This window comes from Xiphophorus couchianus, chromosome 22, assembly GCF_001444195.1.
Source record: "Xiphophorus couchianus chromosome 22, X_couchianus-1.0, whole genome shotgun sequence".
NCBI lineage: Eukaryota > Metazoa > Chordata > Actinopteri > Cyprinodontiformes > Poeciliidae > Xiphophorus > Xiphophorus couchianus.
The window spans coordinates 24940236-24959573 of record NC_040249.1 but is presented as its reverse complement, the minus strand read 5'-3'; the positions used below and the strand labels follow the sequence as shown (position 1 = coordinate 24959573).

General features: G+C 42.5%; 1 protein-coding gene and 2 long non-coding RNA genes across 4 annotated transcripts; 2 read left to right on the top strand and 1 right to left on the bottom strand.

The window, feature by feature from the left end:
* Positions 1-206: 206 nt before the first annotated feature.
* On the top strand, positions 207-11257 carry kif11 (kinesin family member 11). Of its 2 annotated transcripts, none has more exons than XM_028007011.1 (27): positions 207-388; positions 583-696; positions 1157-1286; positions 1372-1469; positions 2348-2426; positions 2494-2679; positions 2752-2876; positions 3413-3503; positions 3577-3722; positions 3800-3896; positions 3968-4063; positions 4199-4287; positions 4935-5001; positions 5860-5933; positions 6005-6119; positions 8076-8147; positions 8221-8356; positions 8425-8597; positions 8671-8796; positions 9052-9207; positions 9306-9412; positions 9487-9647; positions 9725-9843; positions 9919-10141; positions 10641-10774; positions 10849-10959; positions 11036-11257. In XM_028007011.1, the coding sequence occupies exons 2-27, from the start codon at positions 623-625 to the stop codon at positions 11144-11146; spliced, it is 3096 nt and encodes a 1031-aa protein (XP_027862812.1). In that variant the 5' UTR covers positions 207-388; positions 583-622; the 3' UTR covers positions 11147-11257. The 2 variants fall into 2 exon arrangements, with proteins under 2 accessions (XP_027862812.1, XP_027862811.1); XM_028007010.1 differs by having other exon boundaries at positions 209-388; positions 11033-11257.
* A 308-nt stretch (positions 11258-11565) lies between these two features.
* LOC114138083 (uncharacterized) lies at positions 11566-14560 on the top strand. The gene is made up of 4 exons (XR_003594152.1): positions 11566-11966; positions 12663-12738; positions 13173-13732; positions 14509-14560. It is a non-coding gene; the product is annotated as an uncharacterized LOC114138083 (long non-coding RNA).
* On the bottom strand, positions 13730-19110 carry LOC114138084 (uncharacterized). The gene is made up of 3 exons (XR_003594153.1): positions 17467-19110; positions 14630-14647; positions 13730-14569 (listed from the first exon to the last, which is right to left on the bottom strand). It is a non-coding gene; the product is annotated as an uncharacterized LOC114138084 (long non-coding RNA).
* Between the last annotated feature and the right edge of the window lie 228 nt (positions 19111-19338).

Sequence of the window (19338 nt, the reverse complement as noted above, 5' to 3'; positions counted from 1 at the left end):
GTGGAACCTCTTTGTATCATGTTTTTATGCGGAAATTATATTGAAAGTTCATTGGACCGTTTTCAGAATAATGTCGCCATCTACTGGAGTCAGTGTGGTACTTTATTTCCCCAACTCCCATGATGCTCCACCCTGAAGGAGTCACGTGTTCTTTACGACCAATCGCGTCTTTAGTTTGTCCGTTGCTGCACGGCTATTGGTGGGTTAAACTTTAAAAGTACAGTTTGAAGATTTGTGGCTCTGAGCGCCAGAGGAGGTTTCTGTTAGTTCTTGAGGAATCGGAGGAGGAATTAAAAACTGATTACCGACATTTTACTGATTTAAATTGATCGGAATTACATCGCAAGACTTTATAGCGACACAGGAGGAAAAGACACTCCTTCACTCGGTGAGTTTCTCTGAGTTTTAACGGCTCGTTTTGCTCCGCGACGCTAATCTTTACCGGCGGATTTCAAACAACGGACGGTTTATTCTGCGTTTAATGGCTTCATTTCTACCGGTTCTAAAACATCGCTGTGAAGTTTTCTGCGGTCCGTTCGGTGTGTTGCTCTCTGCTAACCGGAGCTTTAACGGCGTCCGCAGGCTGTCAGACCGCGGAGAGGCGCTTCTGTCTGCGGCCACCATGGCTTCCATTAACGGTACCGGAGGGAGGCGAGAGGAGAAGGGCCGCAATATCCAGGTGGTGGTCCGGTGCAGGTAAGACGGAAAACCGGGTAAAAACAAACGGAAATTAAATGTAACTCCGATCCCCCAAGTTTCTTCAGAGAGTCGTTGTGGATGGTGATGATGCGGGACAGGAAGGGTCTCCAGCAGCAGCAGTCAGTCTAGCAGGGATCAGAAGAAGCCTCTGACTGAAGTCTTTTTCTGTTTTTCTCTCTCATGACTCTTAATCAATCTTCAAACAGGATATAATCTGTCCTGTTTGTTCTGCAGGATAGATGAAGCTTTACAGCAACATGTCCTGGATGACATCAGTTGTTAGCTAGCTCTGCTAATCCACCTCATTTGCTTTTGTTTCTCCTCTTTAAATCTCTGTCTGGTTGTTGTCTGAGGAAAAGAGGCAAACAGTGTTTTTGTCTATATTAAACGTAACCAATAATAAATTAGTTTGATTCTGCAGGAACTTCCTGTTATTTGGTTCTGCTTCCTGTTTCAGGCCTTTCAACACCATGGAGCACAGGTCGTCTCACGGAGTCATCGACTGCGACCAGAGCAGGAAGGAGGTGCTGGTCAGGACAGGCGGCGTGACCGACAAGTCCTCCAGGAAGACCTACACCTTCGACATGGTCAGAACCCCTGTGGCCCAGTCAGAGCCCAGTCAGAACCAGGAGGTAAACTGGGTCTCTCATTGGGAACGTTTATTCTCTCCAGGTTTTTGGCCCGGCTGCGAAGCAGATCGATGTCTACCGCAGCGTGGTGTGTCCCATCCTGGACGAGGTTATTATGGGATATAACTGCACCGTGTTTGCGTGAGTCGCCCTCTGGTTTCCTCCTGATCCGCTTAACAGGGTTCCTGGAAAATGCTTGAATTTCAGTCAGGTGTTTTCAAGGTTTGGAAAGTGCTGGATATTCAAACTGCTCAGTTTGGTTATAACGTGCAGTCGAACATTTGATTAAAATCTTAAATTGGAAAACATTATTTAATACTTTTACACCTAAAAACACAGACACTTTTCTTTTGCTTTTCTTTTTCTTATGTCTCTTAAAATCCACAAAATAACTTTTTTTCTAAATGCTAGAAAACTTTAAAAAGAAAATTAAGGATTTTTTTGTAATTTCTTTGTATTTTGTGCTTAAGCATTTAATTTAATGTTAAGGTGATTTACCTTAACATGATTTGTTTGGATTGTAATATTAATTATTACAATCAATAATGACTTATTGATCCGTTATTGAAATAAAAGATTGGCTTATATTTTAAACTGTATTAAAATGGAGGGTTTTGTTGTTTGACCAGGTGTGTGATGATGTATGAGAGCCGCTGCACATGGATTATTAACAAAAAATGAAATTTCCATCAAAAATCTCAGAAATGTTTAAATTCAGGTCAGAAATTTCCCAGGTCATTTTTGAGTTTTTCTTTGGCAGAAATTTACTGCTCAGTTTTTGTTCTGTCTGCTAAAGAACGTCGTCGTAAAGATGAGAGACATTTCAAAACGTATCTTTAATTTATTTTACATGGTCTCTGCTGTAGAATATTTACACTAATAAATTATATCACAGTGAATTGAAACAGTTTTTTCAGTAAATTTTGAGTTTTTATCTCCCAGATTTGAAACCAAACCTTGAAGTTTTTGAATTTTCTTGTTTGAGTCGAGTTCTGATCCACTTCCTGTTTGCTCTGCAGCTACGGTCAGACAGGAACCGGGAAGACCTTCACCATGGAGGGGGAGCGGACTCCGAACGCGCAGTTCACCTGGGAGGAGGTGAGTTTGACCTTTGACCCGGTCGGCGGGGCTCCGTCCAGCGGCCTGACCCTCTGCGGTTCTGCAGGACCCGCTGGCCGGCATCATCCCCCGGACGCTGCACCAGATCTTCGAGAAGCTCAGCGAGAACGGCACCGAGTTCTCCGTCAAGGTTTCTCTGCTGGAGATCTACAACGAGGAGCTGTTCGACCTGCTGAGCCCCACCGAGGACGTCAACGAGCGCCTGCAGCTGTTCGACGACCCCCGCAACAAGGTGGGAGCTTCTGACCGGAGCCGGGAGGGTTCTGGTTATGTTCCCTGACCCGGCCCTGTGTGTGTGCTGCAGCGCGGCGTGGTGGTGAAGGGGCTGGAGGAGGTGGTGGTCCACAACAAGGACGAGGTTTACCAGATCCTGGAGCGAGGAGCAGCCAAGAGGCGGACGGCCTCCACCCTGATGAACGCCTACTCCAGGTTTCCATGGCGACCGCAATTTAGATTTTTTATTAGTTTATTTTTGTCTCTCGTCCGTTCTTCCAAAAAGGGAATATTTTCAAAAAGTAACTTTTTCACACTATTAGACTGTTTAATTATGAGATTATTGTCATATAAGAATTAACTATTTATTATCTGTACAACTGATACCAAAGTATAACTTCATAAGATGCTCAACTTTCCTCATTTTAACTTGTTGTTATTTTCCATGTCTCACAAAGTTACTATTTTATTCTCTTAATATCACAACGTTGTTCTGGTAATATTAATATTCATTGTGACTTTTATTCACACAATTAAGAAAATAAAATAAATTGTAACCAGACATTAATATTCTGTCATAGAGCTAAAAGTAAAATAAATTAAAGCTGTAAAACAAGATGGCCGCCCTGGGCGCGCTAACATTGCTCTGAATGGAAACCCACTGGTTGGAGGGAAAAACCAAACTCTGATAAATGTCTGACTGGGTCGGTGCCGTCTTCAGAACCAGGTTCTGACCGCTCGTCTCTCTTCAGCCGCTCCCACTCTGTGTTCTCCGTCACCATCCACATGAAGGAGATCACCCTGGACGGCGAGGAGCTGGTGAAGATCGGCAAGCTCAACCTGGTGAGGAATCGTCCGGACCCGGTCAGGGCGACCTGGCCGAGCCAGTGTACTGACCCGACCCGCTTCTGTCCAGGTGGACCTCGCCGGCAGCGAGAACATCGGCCGCTCCGGAGCTGTGGATAAGCGGGCCCGCGAGGCCGGGAACATCAACCAGTCGCTGCTGACCCTGGGCCGGGTCATCACCGCCCTGGTGGAGAAGAGGCCCCACGTCCCGTACAGGTGGGCCGCACACAGACCCGGGCCCGTCAGAACCAGCAGCTGATCTGGGTTTAACTGTGGGCCCGGTTCTTCCACAGAGAGTCCAAACTCACCAGGATCCTGCAGGATTCGCTGGGCGGACGCACCAAGACCTCCATCATCGCCACCGTGTCGCCGTCCTCCAGCAACCTGGAGGTAAGACCCGGTTCTGACCGTGACCCGGACCCGGTTCTGAGATATCTGACCCCGATCTCTGCCGCCTGCAGGAGACGCTGAGCACGCTGGAGTACGCCAGCCGAGCCAAGAACATCATGAACAAACCCGAGGTCAACCAGAAGCTCACCAAGCGGACCCTGATCAAGGTGGCGCTCGTTTCCTCAGACGTTTACGTTCCTGACTCATCCGTTTGGTTCCTGATTCATCCGTTTGGTTCCTGATTCGTCCGTCAGATAGTTTCATGTTCTGGTAAATCTGGAGCTTTTTCTCTGTCCTGTCAGGAATACACGGAGGAGATCGAGCGGCTCAAACGGGACCTGGCCGCCACCCGAGACAAAAACGGGGTTTACCTTTCATCAGAGAACTATGAGTGAGTTCAGCCGAGTCCTGAGGAAGTCTCCACACCCTCACCGCTTCCTGCTGCTCTTAGTTCTCAATATTTATTGTTTCATTCTTTAAGTTTTTCATGCAGATAGAAATAGAAAAACAATATTTAAATTCCTGTCAATGGAACAAAGTGTAGACTGAAAAGAAAAACTGTAGGTAGAAGCATCAGCTTATGATATCTTCACTTTATTACACATAAAGCATCATTGAAATCAAAGCAGCAGAATCTTTCCAGATGTTTCAGAAAAATTTCTGAAACATCTGGAATTCCAGCTATTTTTCCCTCATTACATTCAGTCCAAAATCTATAAATAAAAATAAAAAGATGAAGAGAAATAACAAGATTAGAGACATTTTTAGATTTAAAACTGTTTTTTTTGTTACCATATCTATCAGATGGTAATTTGACATCAGACTGAGGCAGTGAAATGCTGCCACCTACAGGTGGGAGGTGGTATCACTGGATGTTTTTAACCAGTTTAATGGAAAATTTCATCAAGGATCGTTTTGATTTCTGATTAATCTGAATATGAGTCGGACTGAAAGGGAAAAGTTTGGTTCCAATAATCAATGTATTGATGGAAGACGACAGCTTTTAGCGGCTTGATGTGACCCGGTTCTGTCCTGCAGGAGCATGGTGACCCAGATCACGGCTCAGGAGGAGCAGATCGTCATGATGGAGGAGGAGCTCAAGAAGGTATCTGCTCTGGGAGTTAGCAGCTAGTGTATTCATGCATCCTTACAATGTCTTAAATTCATAAAACAAAATGTAAGTTGGTCTTTAATATTTTATTCATTGGTTTTAATTTTTATCTTGACAGGATGATTTAATCGAAATCTCATTCATGTCGTTTTGTTTTTTTTTTTTTCCTTCTGACTTTTCTGTTGGGAAAAAGGTTTAGTTGAACATGGACCTCTTGGTTTGTTACTGGAGGCGGTTGAGGCTACCGCTAACTACCTGCTAATACATCCCTGCTAGCTAGCTGGGATGAACGCTAGCTAGCTAGGCTTCTTTGTGTCTGTCACTGGTGAGGGGGCAGTGATGGAGGTGATGGGGTGACAAACCACAGCGACCAAAGCTGAACATGATTAAACTTTCTCAGTGAAAGGAAGTTTATGAGTAGGAAGGTGTGACAGCTAGCGGTTGTCTCTTGCTCTGGTTCCCAAACGTTTCCATGAACAGAATTGGCGTCTGGTCAGGAACCCACAGACAATAATACAACATATAAAGAAACATCAAGTTTTAAAATGTTTTTTTCTCTCTTATGTCTCATTGGAAACTTTTTGCGCTTGCTATGCTAACTTGACAAGCAAAGTAGGTTGATGAATTTGAGAGGCAGCCAATCAGAAAGATGAACAGAAAGAAGGCAATGCACACTTCAGGAAATGAACATGACTTGTTTATTCTGTAATGATTTAAAACAGGTTAGTGTTTTTATTAGAAAAGCTGTAAACGGATCCAGAAATGTAACCGTTCTCGTTCAGCCATTTCTCATATTTCTAGTTTTCTGTCTTGGCTTTAAAACGTCTTAGAGTTTTATTCTGCTCCCTGCAGGTGAACGATCTGTTCCTGGACAGTAAGAGCCGGCTGGAGCAGTGCAGCATGGACCTGGATGAGAAGCAGCAGAGGTAGAGCCGCTCCGCGTAGCGTTTATTCGCCTTTATCAGCCGGGCTCTCACGGTTCTGGTTCTGGTTCCAGACTGGAGGAGACCAGCAGGGATCTGGAGAAGACCAAGGAGAAGCTGGTGGAGGAGGAGTTCATCTGCTCGGAGCTCAGCTCGGTCCACGAGTCGCTGTACAGCGCCGCCGGACAGGTACGCACCTTCACCTGTCGCTACCGTGATTCGGGGTTGCTATGGCGATGGAAACCCATCCATCAGTCAGTCAAGGCTTGGAAAAAATACTTTTATGTACACACACAGGCAAACTGTGGAGTTTTAATGTCGACAATTAAATGCAATCTGACATTTGATTAAAAGCCTGAATTTGGAAACTTTTTATTTACAGTTAATATACCTAATGAAACAAGTGTGTGTGTGTGTGTGTGTGTGTAATACATTATGGGGACCATTTTCCTGACAAATACTTCGTTGTGGGGACCGAAGCCTGACCCAAAAAACCCAAAAACAGTGATGGTCAGATTTAGGACTAAAGTGTGAGTTGTGGTTTGGGATCAGGTATGTAATGGACCTTACCAAGCTCCGCCCACAACCGACCCACGTGACCGCAAGTCTCACAAACAAAGCCTGGCAGCTCGTTGTTTCTATGTAAACATGACTCCATTAGTGCATCATTTCTACTGGATTTTCACAATAAATCAGCTGCTAAATGGACAGAGGAACTAACAAGTTCATGTCATCAACTGGGAGGAGGTTACTGGTTTCTCAGTCACAAGCTGGTTGCAAACCTGAGGCCAGCAGGTGTCAGTCAGTTATGGTAGATCTGAACTTTGACCTCAATATGAGAAGCTACAGACTGATAGGAGGAACCAAAGAGCTCTGTAAAGGTAAAGGCAAATCTTCTGAAGTTGGGATATAATTAATTTAATTTCACATAATTACCACGGTAGAAGCCATTTGTTTGTTAAAATTTTATGAAATATATTTGTTCTATTTGATGTTTGTTGTGAATGACGTAAACTCACAAACAAGAGGTAATTAGTCCAACGGTTAGAAACTACAGCGGCTGTAATGAGCCACAGCAAAGGGAAACAAAGGTAAAATAACCTGAACAGGTGATCAACTCAAAACCACTCCTACCTTTTTGCTCTCTCTCTCTCTGTGTAGTTTAAGCACACCTGTTACCGTGGCAACCGCCTGCGCCCCGCAAGACGAGCAAAGATTACGTTAAAAACATAACATTCAGTCCGTTACGATATCAAGTTTCCTGGCTTGATATTTATTTATGGATTATTAATCAGCTTCCCTGAACACAGCGATGGTTGACTGACTAGCTGTACTTGGTGCTAACGTGGCTAACATGAGTAACAGTTTAGTCCAAAGCCTTTTCTGCTAAAATAAAACCTTTAGTGTATGTCAGATACAGACGCATTGCATATTGATCTGTTTAGCTAACGTAAGACTGTGTAGCAGACAGGCTTCAAGGTGTAGAGGTTGTATCAGTTCTGCCATTATGCTGTATTTAGCTAACGGGAAGCTAAGTGTGTTTGTGAGACGGCCACGTAGAATGGGCATCAGCCAATGAAACGCGGCTCCTCTGGTAAGGTCCATGGTTAAGGTTGGGTTGGGTTGGGATATAGAAATGAATGGAAGTCAATAGAAAGTCCCCACAAAGATGGACATGCCTGTGTGTGTTTTCCTGGTTGCTGTCTGAAGTTAAATTGGATCAAATGTTTATTTTAGGTCAGTTATTTAAAATGACTTATTTTTGCTAGAAGCCAGAAAACTTTGAGCAGGAAGTTGATTCACCTCAACATGATTTGTTTGGATTGTTTCAATGTGATAAATATTTATTATTCCTAATGGATCAATGACTTATTGATCTGTTATTGGAAGAAAGGTTGGCTTATATTTTTACATGTTGAAGAAAGTTATTATATATTTTTTTTGTTAAATGGGGTTTTTGACTATAACTTTATATATATATTTCAGAACCTGTTTGTTAGTTTATCTTGTTCCTGCTGCAGAAAACCAGAGAAATGATAAATATCATCCACTGAAACTGTTTATATTTAATTCTAGATATTTTTTATCTCCAAACCTTAAAACTCGTTTATCGTCGTTTTCTCTGACCGGCCTCTCCGCCTGCAGCTGCTGAGCGCCGTCGGTGAGAGCACCAGCGACGTGTCGGGTCTCCACGCCAAGCTGGACCGCAAGACCAAGGTAGGCCACGTCGGCTAGAGAGAGAGGCGGTTCTGGTTCTGACCGGGTCTAACCGGGTCATCTGGTCCTGCAGGTGGAGCAGCACAACATGCAGACACAGCAGAGCTTCTCCCAGAGGATGGACGGCGCCTTCAGCAGCCTGCAGCACAGCGTGCAGCATCACGGCGCCGCCCACGCCCGCATGCTGACCGGCTACGCCCACGCCGCCGGTAGGTGGCGCCCTGTGTCCAGAACCGGGCCGGGGTTCTGTGGGCTCATGTTTTCCTCTGTCATCCAGACGGCCTGCTGGTGGGGAACGAGGCCACGCTGCGGGGCGCCCTGGTCACCGTGGAAACGCTGGTGGGCGGAGTCCAGGCGCTGGTGGCGGACAGCGCCGCCCGCTTCCGGGAGAAGGCGGAGCGGCACGAGGCGCTGACCCGGGAGCAGAGGGAGGTTCTGCTGCAGCTGCTGGTGAGCAGAGCGCTGGGGTTCTGGTGGTTCTGGTGGTTCTGACTCTGACCTGCTGGTTCTGGTTTTGGTTCAGGAGGAGCACCAGCAGGAGGTGCAGGATGTTCTGGCCGTGCAGACGCTGCCGGGTCTGACCGCCATCAGGGAGCTCAGTGACGCCCTGCAGGTTTCCATGGAGACGCAGCGGGATCTGGCCGATCAGGTGGGTCCAAACCCGGATTCAGGCCCAGTTCTGATCAGAGGAAGACTGGGTGGCACTAGGTGACCCAACAACTATTTTATGTTAGAAAATGTAATAAACACAAATATAGTTTAAAAAGTTCAAATTAAAACTTAATTATTCAGAAAATCAGCAGCTGAAACTTTAACCACCAAAGATCTGCGAGAGATTATTGTTTATCTAGACCTGCTGATGACCTCTGACCCCACGACCTCCTGACCACCCGACCTTCTGCAGGTGGAGGCGATGAAGGAGAACGGAGTCTTCCTCAGTGCTCTGGTTCTGGACCTGGCGGCGCTGCTTCAGGACGCTCGGACCGGACTGAGCGCGCTCCAGGAGGAGCAGGAGCGGCTGAAGCAGCAGATCCAACGGGCCCAGCAGCGCCACCAGCAGGTGAGCCGGCCCGGTTCTATCAGAACCAGCAGGCGTCCGGGGGGGTTCTGCTGGGGTTTGGGTCCGGCTGATCTCGGTTCTGGTCGTGTTTCTGCCAGAGGATGAACCTGGTTACCATGGAAACCCAGCAGGACTACAGCGAGCTGCACGTGACCTCCAGTACCCTGCAGGGCCCGGTTGAGGAGCTGCAGCAGAACCTCAGCAGGTCAGAGCTCGTGATGATCTTCCTCTTCCTCACCGTGTCCCTCCTCTTCCTCATCTTCATCTTCCTCCCTGCAGCCGCTGGGGCGCGGTGGAGCAGCGTTCTTCGTTGCAGGCGGAGCGTCTGCTCTCCTCCTCTTCCTCTCTGGCCTCTTCGCTGCGCCAGGCGGCCCATCAGAACCAGGTTCTGCTGGAGGAGATGAGCGGCCGCTGTTCAGACCTCCACGGCGCTGTGTCAGGTACCGGTACCGCCTCCTGTGAGGCCCTGCCCCCTCCAGGTGGAGATGAAGGTGATGATGATGATGTTCTGCTGCAGGCCTGGTGGACCGGGACGCAGAGTGGACCTCCAGAACCAGGGAGCAGGCGGCCCGCCGGGCCCAGGACCTGCTGGTTCTGATGGAGCAGCTGGCAGAAGAGGCCCAGAGTCTCAATCAGGTAGAGCGTTAAACCGGGCCGCAGGCCGGGTTCTGCTGGGTTCTGCTTCTGCTAACTGACGCAACCCGTGTTCAGGGTGTGGAGACCCGAGGTGCCGAGCGGCTTCGGGCTGCCGAGGCGGACCTGAGCGGCCGGCAGGAAGAGAACCGGCGGGTTCTGACGGATCTGCAGAAGCAGACGGGTTCGGACCTGGTGGTTCTGGAGCGGCAGCAGGCGGAACTGCAGGAGCAGCTGGAGGCGGGTCAGCAGCTGGTCCGAAGCTTCCTGCTGGAGGAGCTGCAGCAGGACGTTCCTACTGGTGAGGAAGAACGGACCAGAACCGGTCCAGGTTCTGGGCTACCAAAACAGAACAACAACAACATTATCATTATTATTATTATGGATTTTTATTTACTATTTTTATTTTAAGTACTTACTGATTTCTTTATTTGGTATTATAATTTTTTTATGATTTTTATTTTAATGTTTTTTTATTATTTAAATATTTTTTTATTGATCAAATTATTAATCAGTAAAATTATTACATTTTTTTATGTCATATTTGCTTTTAATTTTTTTGTTTTAGTTTTAAGTTTTATTTAAATGTTCATGAATAATTTTTTTGTTTTTCTTACTAAACATAATATTCACAAGTGATTTATTTTGTTTCCCATTTATTTTTTGTACTTATTAAAAAGAAATAAAGTAGAACTCTTGTTTTTAAAATTGACACTTTAATTAGCTGATGATGACATCATCATCTGCTGAGTTTCAGGTAAATGTTTTCTTTGATGCTGACCCGGTTCTGCTGCCTTCAGGTGTGACTCCTCAGCGCCGGGAGTTTGTTTATCCCAGGGTTCTGAAGAGGAGCGGCAGGCGCAGCGAGCTGCTGGAGGCGCTGAGGATGAGGCAGGAGGATGAAGGCCCAGAGGAGGAGGACAGGCAGAGCCAGGTTGACCATGTGAACTCCCTGACTCTGAGCTGGTTCTGTGAGCGTGTCTCGGTTCTGACCCGGTTTGTCTGCAGGACTCCCTGGAGAACGATCTCAGCTCCTGCAGCGAGAGTCTGGCCGCCGAGCCGCCCTTTGTCGACGAGAACCTCGTCTTCAACGAGAGCAAGCGGCTTCCTTTCTTCAAGGTGAGTTCGGGGAAACCGGGCCGCGGGGGGAAACCGGGCCGCCGCCTAACGTTCTGCTCTGATCCTATCGCAGCAGAAGAAAGGCAGCAGGAAGGAGACCAAGGTTCTGTCCAGGTCCAAAATGGCGGACAGCGAAGGACAGGGCTCTCCAATAAAGTCGCGGCTGCCGCTGCATTGCCTGAACTGAACCCGCCGCACACATCAGTTTTAACATTTTTCTTGTCCATTTGTCATTAATTTCTTCTTGTTTTTTGTTGTTAACTTGTAATAAAGCATGATTCATTTTACACTGAGACTATTTAAAGTCTGTGTTTAATGTTATTTTTTAGATTGCAGTAACTTCACTGAATGACGTTTGTTTCAATCAAAAGATCAAAAGACATAAATCTGCAGTTATATTGGAAAAAAATAATAGATTTGGACAATTTTATTTTCTTTCGCCTGATTTCATTTTGTAAGTTTGATTTATTTTTTTTCACATTTTAGTTTTTAAAATGCCAACATTTTTTTTTTTTTTTTTTGTAGATATGTTTATTAATTTTTTGTTTAATAACAACACAACACAGAACAAAACCTCAGCAGTACAGTCCAGAGTCAAAGTTAAAATGCCAACATTTTAACTTGGCTTAACCTTTTTGCCATCTTAGGTAATTTTTGAATACTAAATCCATCAAAGATCTTTGATTTTGATTTCTTCTGGGCCAATCAGTGAACAGACTGAGTTACGGACGATGACGTTAATTTCCTGCGCCGCTTTAGATTGGTAGTCAGCCTGTAGGTTCAGCAATGGCGGCGCAGGAAGTGAAGGAAGCTGTTTGGTCTGTATTAGCGTTGAATTAACAGCCTTCTGGTTCGGTTCGGTTCGGCTCTTTTCTCAGCCGCGGAGGACGGTTGTTTACAGTCAACTTCCGGTTTATAGCGGAACATGACGTGCACCAAAGTTACCGATTGGATAAAGTTAAAAACGTCCACAATCGTTTCTCAGACCAGTTCCATATATTTTCCAGGTATCTATGCTACAAAGTTATTCATAACAGTTTATATAAAAACAGAACTTATGGTGAAAGAGAGTTTGTGCTAAGTTGTAATTTAAGCCAAAAATGTAATTTTGGCTATTCTAGAAATTTATGCTAACACCTAATTTACATTAAATTCCATTTTTGCTTAAAACCTGGTCTGAGCATCAGTTAGCATAAATTCTGTTAAGGCTATGCTACACAGAATTTACACTGAGACACAATTTCAGTTATTCACTAAAGAGATTTATGCTAAAATGGAAGTTATGTTGTAATAAAATTTATGCTAAACTAGAATTTAAGCCAAAAAGTGAATTTAGGTTAAAATAGATGTTATACTAAAATGAAATTTGGACTAAGGTACAAAGTAGTTTATGTTAAAACGGCAGTTAAAAAAATATTGTTTATGCCAGTGGCGATTCTAGCCCTGTTTTAGCTTTAGCTTTAGCTTTAGCACTATAAAACTGTTTCTCAGCAGCCCTGAATCAGGTCGCCACACATCCCGTAAAATACGGAGTCGCCCCATATTTGGCCGTTAAATGTATTGAACCGGTACATAACTGTCCGGAAAAAGTCAACATCTGTTGTCAGTTTAAATATTCACTGTGCTGAGACTTTCCTCATTTTTTAGATGTTTCTTCTTAGAGTTTTATCGACCATCTGGTTGCTTTTGGTTTTCATTTGCAGATAAATGTGACTTTCAAATAACTTCTTCATAAGGACCTGGAGTGAAAACCGACCCACAGTTTGCAGCCATTTTTATGTGAGTGTAAACATTGAATTGTGGGCGTGGCCAACAGCAGCTTAGTAGGATTTAAAGTGACAGAACTTGGATTATTCTCAGAATATGCAGAACTGATCAGACTAAATTCTCATTATCTAATGATTTTCATAAAACTCTACTAAGATAAGAAAAAAATGTAATGAACATGTTTTGTATAGACCATAAACGTATCCTAACCTGTTAAATGGGTCACCTTTAAACACACGTTTATTATTAAAGTTACATTTTAATAAAAACTCCTTTTTATGTTCTTAGTTTGGGTGTTTCTATTCTGGAGCTGCTGGCCTAAAACGGCGGTGAAGGATGGCAGCAGCTCCAACAGCGCCACCTACCCTCAGAGTTCACCAGCGTAACATCCGCCCTCCGTCTGCCAGTAATGAATCTATCCAGGTTTTTTCTGCCTGTGTTTCCAGGCCTGTTTGTTGAACTTCAGTCAGTCCTGAGGATGAATTTGGCCCCACAACCAAATGAAAGACCCACCGTCTCTCAGCTTCTCGCTCTGCCGTGCGTCAGGAAACGCAGATGGATTTACCGCACAGTGGCTGAGACCATCCCGACACTGGTCTCCTTCTGCCAAGTACTGGTTCCACTCTACATTTAATAAAGGTGAAGGTTTTTAATGTTGGATTGTTTTCTCTGTTTGTGGTGTGCTTCGGTTCGCTTGCTGTTTCTGCCTTGTTGGTGGAAGCCGGAGCCGTGGGAGCCGCGCTCAGCCTGCTGGGAGCCGCGCTCAGCCTGCTGGGAGCCGCGCTCAGCCTGCTGGGAGCCGCGCTCAGCCTGCGGCTCCACAGCATCCACTCGCAGACCCTCAGCATCCTGTTGCTGCAGCAGGCGCCCAACATCAGCCGGGTCATGATCCGCTCATCCCCGAGGCGCCACCTCTGACGCAGCTGCTGGACCGGTACGACCCGCGGATGGAGGACGAGGAGCACGCCACGACTGAGACCATCATCACCATGGCAACGAAGCATAAGTGGGGATCTTTACGGAAAATTTGTGCATTAAAAACAAAGTCTGTGCATAAATCCTGCGCGCAAAGATGGTTTAAGAGCAGAAACGCAGTAAAAACTTCCAGAACAGGCGGATAGAGGAAATTATACTCGAGTAAGAGAAGCAGTACTTCAAATAGCAGTAAAAAAATACTCAGGAGTAAAAAAGTACTTATTAAAAAGTTTAGGCAAATACTGAGTAACTGATAAAATTATCAATCATTTAATATTTAAAAAATACATCATCAGATGGACTAAAATGTAAAGTTAAGTGAAAATTTTGACATTTTCAGGACCAAAGTTACAATAATTTCATATAAGTAGCAAAATCAGGCAAAAGACAAAATTTCCATATCAGTTTCTTTCAATACAAAATCTTATGAAACTTCAACAAACCCTGCAGGTGTTTCTGTGTCTGGTGAATTTTTCATTCAGTGGGTGGAAAACCCACAAATTTTACTCAAATAAGAGTAGAAATACTTCAGAATAAAATATTTCAAGTAAAAGTAGAAAAAAATACAGCTTAGTAAAAATACTAATAAATGTATATTTTTCCAATGTAATTGAGTAATTTTGACTACTTACTACCCATCTCTGAGTTTTTAGTATTTTAAATTTGGTCTTCAAAACTACAATATTTCCACATAAATCTGTAATTTGGTCCATCTGATTTTGTAATTTTTAAATATTAAATGTTTTATTGTTTTGTCACTTTTTATTTTTTACTAAATACAGAGCCTTTCTTCTTCTTCTACTTTAGGACCGCCTCTTCTTCTTCTGCTCCTGTGGCTCTGGGGTCGTTGCCACGGCGATGCCGGTCTCTCTGCCCCGTCATGCTGTGGGTCAGTTTCATTATGAAAGATTATTTTAAAAATCTTCACCTCAGCATCTAGAAGGTTCTGCAAATTTAAAAGATTCAATAATAAATCAATTAATCAATTCTTCGTTATTAATCTGAAAACATTTCCAGCTTTCAGAACATTTTTCCTCTCAGATCCTGTAAGTCCACCAAAGTGGGCGGAGTCATGCTGCTCTGTGTGTGTGTGTGTGTGTGTGTGTGTGTGTGTAAGGATTATCTCCACAGGTGTGTGGATGTGAGCTGAAGGACTCATCCTCATGTATGGTAAGATAATATTCATCATTTATTATTCATAAATCAATATTTTTTTTGCATCATTGTTGAATTAAATTTTGCGGGGTTTTTTTATTCGACTAAATCTAGTCCAGATTTTTTTTCTTAACTTTAGAATGAAATTAAAACGATAAAACCTTAAAAAACAGACAGAAAAATGACGCTGCTGTAGTTACTGAGTGAGAGAACCTAAAACTAAAAACTCCATCGTTTATTTTAATAAAGTCTGATTGTGTCTTTATTGCATTGATGGTTTTGGTTCTGAACAAACAAAATAAAAATATCAAAAATCTACAAACTGCATTTATTGTGGGATAAATTAATACAGATCTACCACTTACATATTTTAACAAAATGCAGATTTAACTTTTTAGACATCATTTTGCAGCAGGCGCCTTCAGGTTCTCCATTCTGAGAAAAATGTTTGAAAAAGTTTGAATTGTTAAATATAACGCAGCTAAAACTGAACATAATAGATATTGAGCTTTAATAAATCTTCTTTTAAGACTTAAATCCCTTTTTATATAAATTAAATTAGACATCAGAGCAAACGCAGGTCAGTAATAATCTAGTTAACAATGCGAGTCATATTTTCATGTTGCCTCATGTGATTTTAAACATTGTGCTGTTACACTCCAGCTATTTCAGTTTGCAGCTATTAACTTATTTTCTTTGGAAAAATCCTTTTCTTTCCAAACAAGTTGCACCTGACCTTTTATTTTAATAGAAAGTTCTGCTTTCCCTGCAGGTTTCATGTGAAAAGCCTTCATAGTTTAGCTAACTCAGCGTTACGGCTGGATTTAAACTGGATCCAGTCATCCTCTGGTCCCATAAACCAGATTATGCAGAGTTGATTACAGGCATGTTTCTGGTTCTGAGGCCCAAACGGGTCACATATCCAGTTGTGTGTGTTGAACTGCGTTCTGGACTCTTTAAGCTCTTTTGACGGAAAACAACAAGAGTATAAAGACGTTATGCAACGAGCCGCAGCAGCAGGATGAACTGCTGAGACGTTGCTGCGGCGCGGCCCGGTTCTGTCCATCTGGACCCACAACATGAAGCCTCATCTCTCTGGTTCAGATTGTGATTAAGGTGGAGAAGTGAGGATTCCTGACGGTGACGGTTTGACAACCTTTTAAGCCCTGAAACTCAACATGAGAGATTAGAGATTAAAGCCAGCAGACGCTCTGCTGCCCCCTGCTGGCTGAGTAGAGAACTGATGTCAGAGTTTGTAGAAACTAGTTACATTTACTTGAGTAATTATTTGAAAAAACAAACAAACTTTTAGTAGTATTTTTAGTGCGCAGTTGTTGGAGCCTATTAAGAATTGAATTAATTTATTTTTGCTAATGTATTAAGGTTACAGATCTAAATTTATATAAATAATATATCTATTGTAACTTGTGTATTTATTTGTTTGGTTTAGACCCTCCTCCTTATCAGGTGGCCTCCTGCTGTGATTAGGGGCGGAAGCAGCTGCTGCAGGGCATCTGATTGTTTGGTTAAGGAGCGAGGGGTGAAATAGTTTTTCCACCGCACCAAATAAAGTTTAATTTTACATTTTTTGGAAAGTCAACTCGGAGAGTGTTTCTGTTATTTTTGTACATTGAGAAAGTCACCGTTTGCCACCAGAAAACTTTCCACGAGTGCTTTGTTTTGGATGAGTCGGAAAACCCTCCTCCTAGAAACTACTCTGGCACCTTTTGATTTTTGTTAAAATCCAAGAGTAGCTGTAACAGCAGTACTTTGAGTAATTATATTTTAAAGTATTTCTAGCTTTTCTACCCTTTGAATGAAAAACAAACATGTTTTAATCAAAAGTTCACCAGACACACATCTGCAGCTTTTATTAAAGTTTTATAAGTGTTTTTATTGAAAGAAACTGATTTGGAAAATTATTTTGTCTGACTGTTGTTTGTGTTTGTTATATGAATTATTGTCATTTTAGTCCTTAAAATAGTAAAATTTCCTCTTAACTTTGTATTTTGTTCTGTCTGATGACGTAATTTTTAAATATTAAATGATTGATAATTTGATCAGTTATTCCGTAATTGATTAGACTTTTAACCAAATACTATTTTACTCTTACTTGAGTCATTTCTTCAATGTTTTTTTTCTACCAGAGTAAATGTTTGGTACCTCACCCACCTCTGGGTGTAAATCAGTAGATTTTATTTTCATTTCCACTCTAGGACTGAGTGACTCCACAGCTTCTTGTGTCTCATTAATGTTAGCAGATGTTGGCAGCTATGATGTGATCTAGAGATTCTGTTTCAAACTGAGTTCATACACCTCTGGAAAAAATTTAAAGTTTCTCTGATTTTATTCTTTATAAGTTTATGTTTGAGTAAAATGAACATTGTTCTTTTATTCTGTGAATTACTGACAACATGTCTCTTAATTTTGTTTGTAAATGTATGTAAATAAGCAGTTAGATTTAGAAAACTGCACCAACGAATATCTTCTCATGGGTCTTGGTCCTGCTGGGGGCTCAGCCCCCCTAAAGGTCAGATCCTAGAATCGCCCCTGATTTATGCTAAAATGGAGATTACACCAAACAGTGACTTTAGGACAGGAATCACAAACCTTTTTGTAACTGAGAGTTTCTTCACCACTGGACGACTACCCTGTTGAAGTCATCATGAGGCCTCTGACATACGATCGCAGTTCCACTGAATGCATCCTGGCTTGTGGTATCGACTTTAAAGACGCTGAGCCCGTCCAGTACTTCTGGAAGAAAGGAGAAGCTGGAGAGTGGGAGGAGGAGGAAAAGGTGATCACCATTTCTGAAGAGACTTGGAGCTTTGAAACCATCACCTGCAAAGTGAAGAACCCATTCAGTGAGAAGGAGAGCGACCCGACTGTCAACCCCTTCTACAAGAAATCCTCCTTCTGAGCCTTTTGGCCATTGCTGCCCCAAACCTTTCCAGCTGAGGATTACTTAACCCATTAACTAACAAACACCTAACATGAAACTCCAATAACACAACATGCTTATATATACAACCTGGCATGAAAATATTAATCTTTTATATCAGTTATTGTTTTCTTTGTTCATCCTAAGGTGGTGATGCTTTGTAAATGTGACTGACCACAACGAAACCATGAACAAGTCTGGGACGTTTTGTGATTCTGAAGATTCTAAGCTCTTCTGAGATGGAAAACGTGGAGATCAAAAAATAAGTCGTTCTTTACTTCAAGTATGCACATTTGTGATTTAGAAACATAAAAGAAAATAGACTTGAGTGGCTTTGGAGGAAACAATAATTTTCTTTCAGCCCAAACAATGTCCGGCGTGGAAAATAATTCTGTTTTTGGTGTTAAGATGAAGTTGGTCAGTGCGGGCCGCAGGTCCAGGACCGGCAGACAGAGATCTACCTGCTTCGCACCGTTTTAGTTTTCTAAAGACAAACGTTCTGCAACTCAACACAAGAAACTAAAAAAATATTCCTGCAGACCTGAATTCCTCCTTTCTAGTTCAAAACTACTGTATTTATCCCAAAGGGAAATTAAATACAAATAGTATCATGGAAGTAGCTGTTATCCTCAGCTTTTCTTTGAGTGACACGTTATTAAATAATAATTAATAAGCCTCTTATCCATTATTAAACACAATCCTTTGGGAGGCTAACTGTAGGTGTCGCATTTTGAGCTCATGTTGTTTACATGCAGTACCAGTTAATAGATACACATATTGGCAATAATATCAGTATCGACCAATGTTAGTCATATAGTAACATATCCGTATCGATCTGATTAGTAAACCTGGGCTGATATAAATAATCTGAGTTTATTTCCATCTTGTTGTTTGGGTCGGTCATGTGACTCTGATAGTGATGAAGCACAGGATTATGGGAGTTTAACTGAAGCAGAGGTAATCTACTGGTTTTGTTGCTTTTATAGTGTTGAAAGTGTTGGAAAACAATAATGTTGTTAAATAATGATAATTGGCCATAACAGCAGTATTAATATCGGATATCAATATCAGCTAATATTTGAACAACAGTTTCCCCCGCTAACATAAATCATTCATGTGTTTATTTCCCCTTTTTACTGATTTATTTTTACACATAAGGTTTAATTTTAATCAAAAGTACCTTCCTCCTATTATGCTTTACTTAAAAAATGCATGTTTCTAAATACAAATCTTTATATTTTCTGAATCTCTTTAAGATATACGCAAATAATATGTACAGTGTCATTATTATGTAACTATACTATATCATAATTAAATGGCAAATGAAATCAAATTTGTCTATGTGGTTCATAATAAATTGGGTTTTATTATTAATTATTTGGTAATTAATTAACCCACTATTAATCAGATTAATTTTTACCTATAAAACAGAAGAGTCCTGGAAACAGGCTACTGTTTGCTCACATTATTCCTAGAAGAGTTAATATCAAAGCCACAATCAGCCAACTGTTATATTTTATGTGTATCTTAAACTAAAAAAC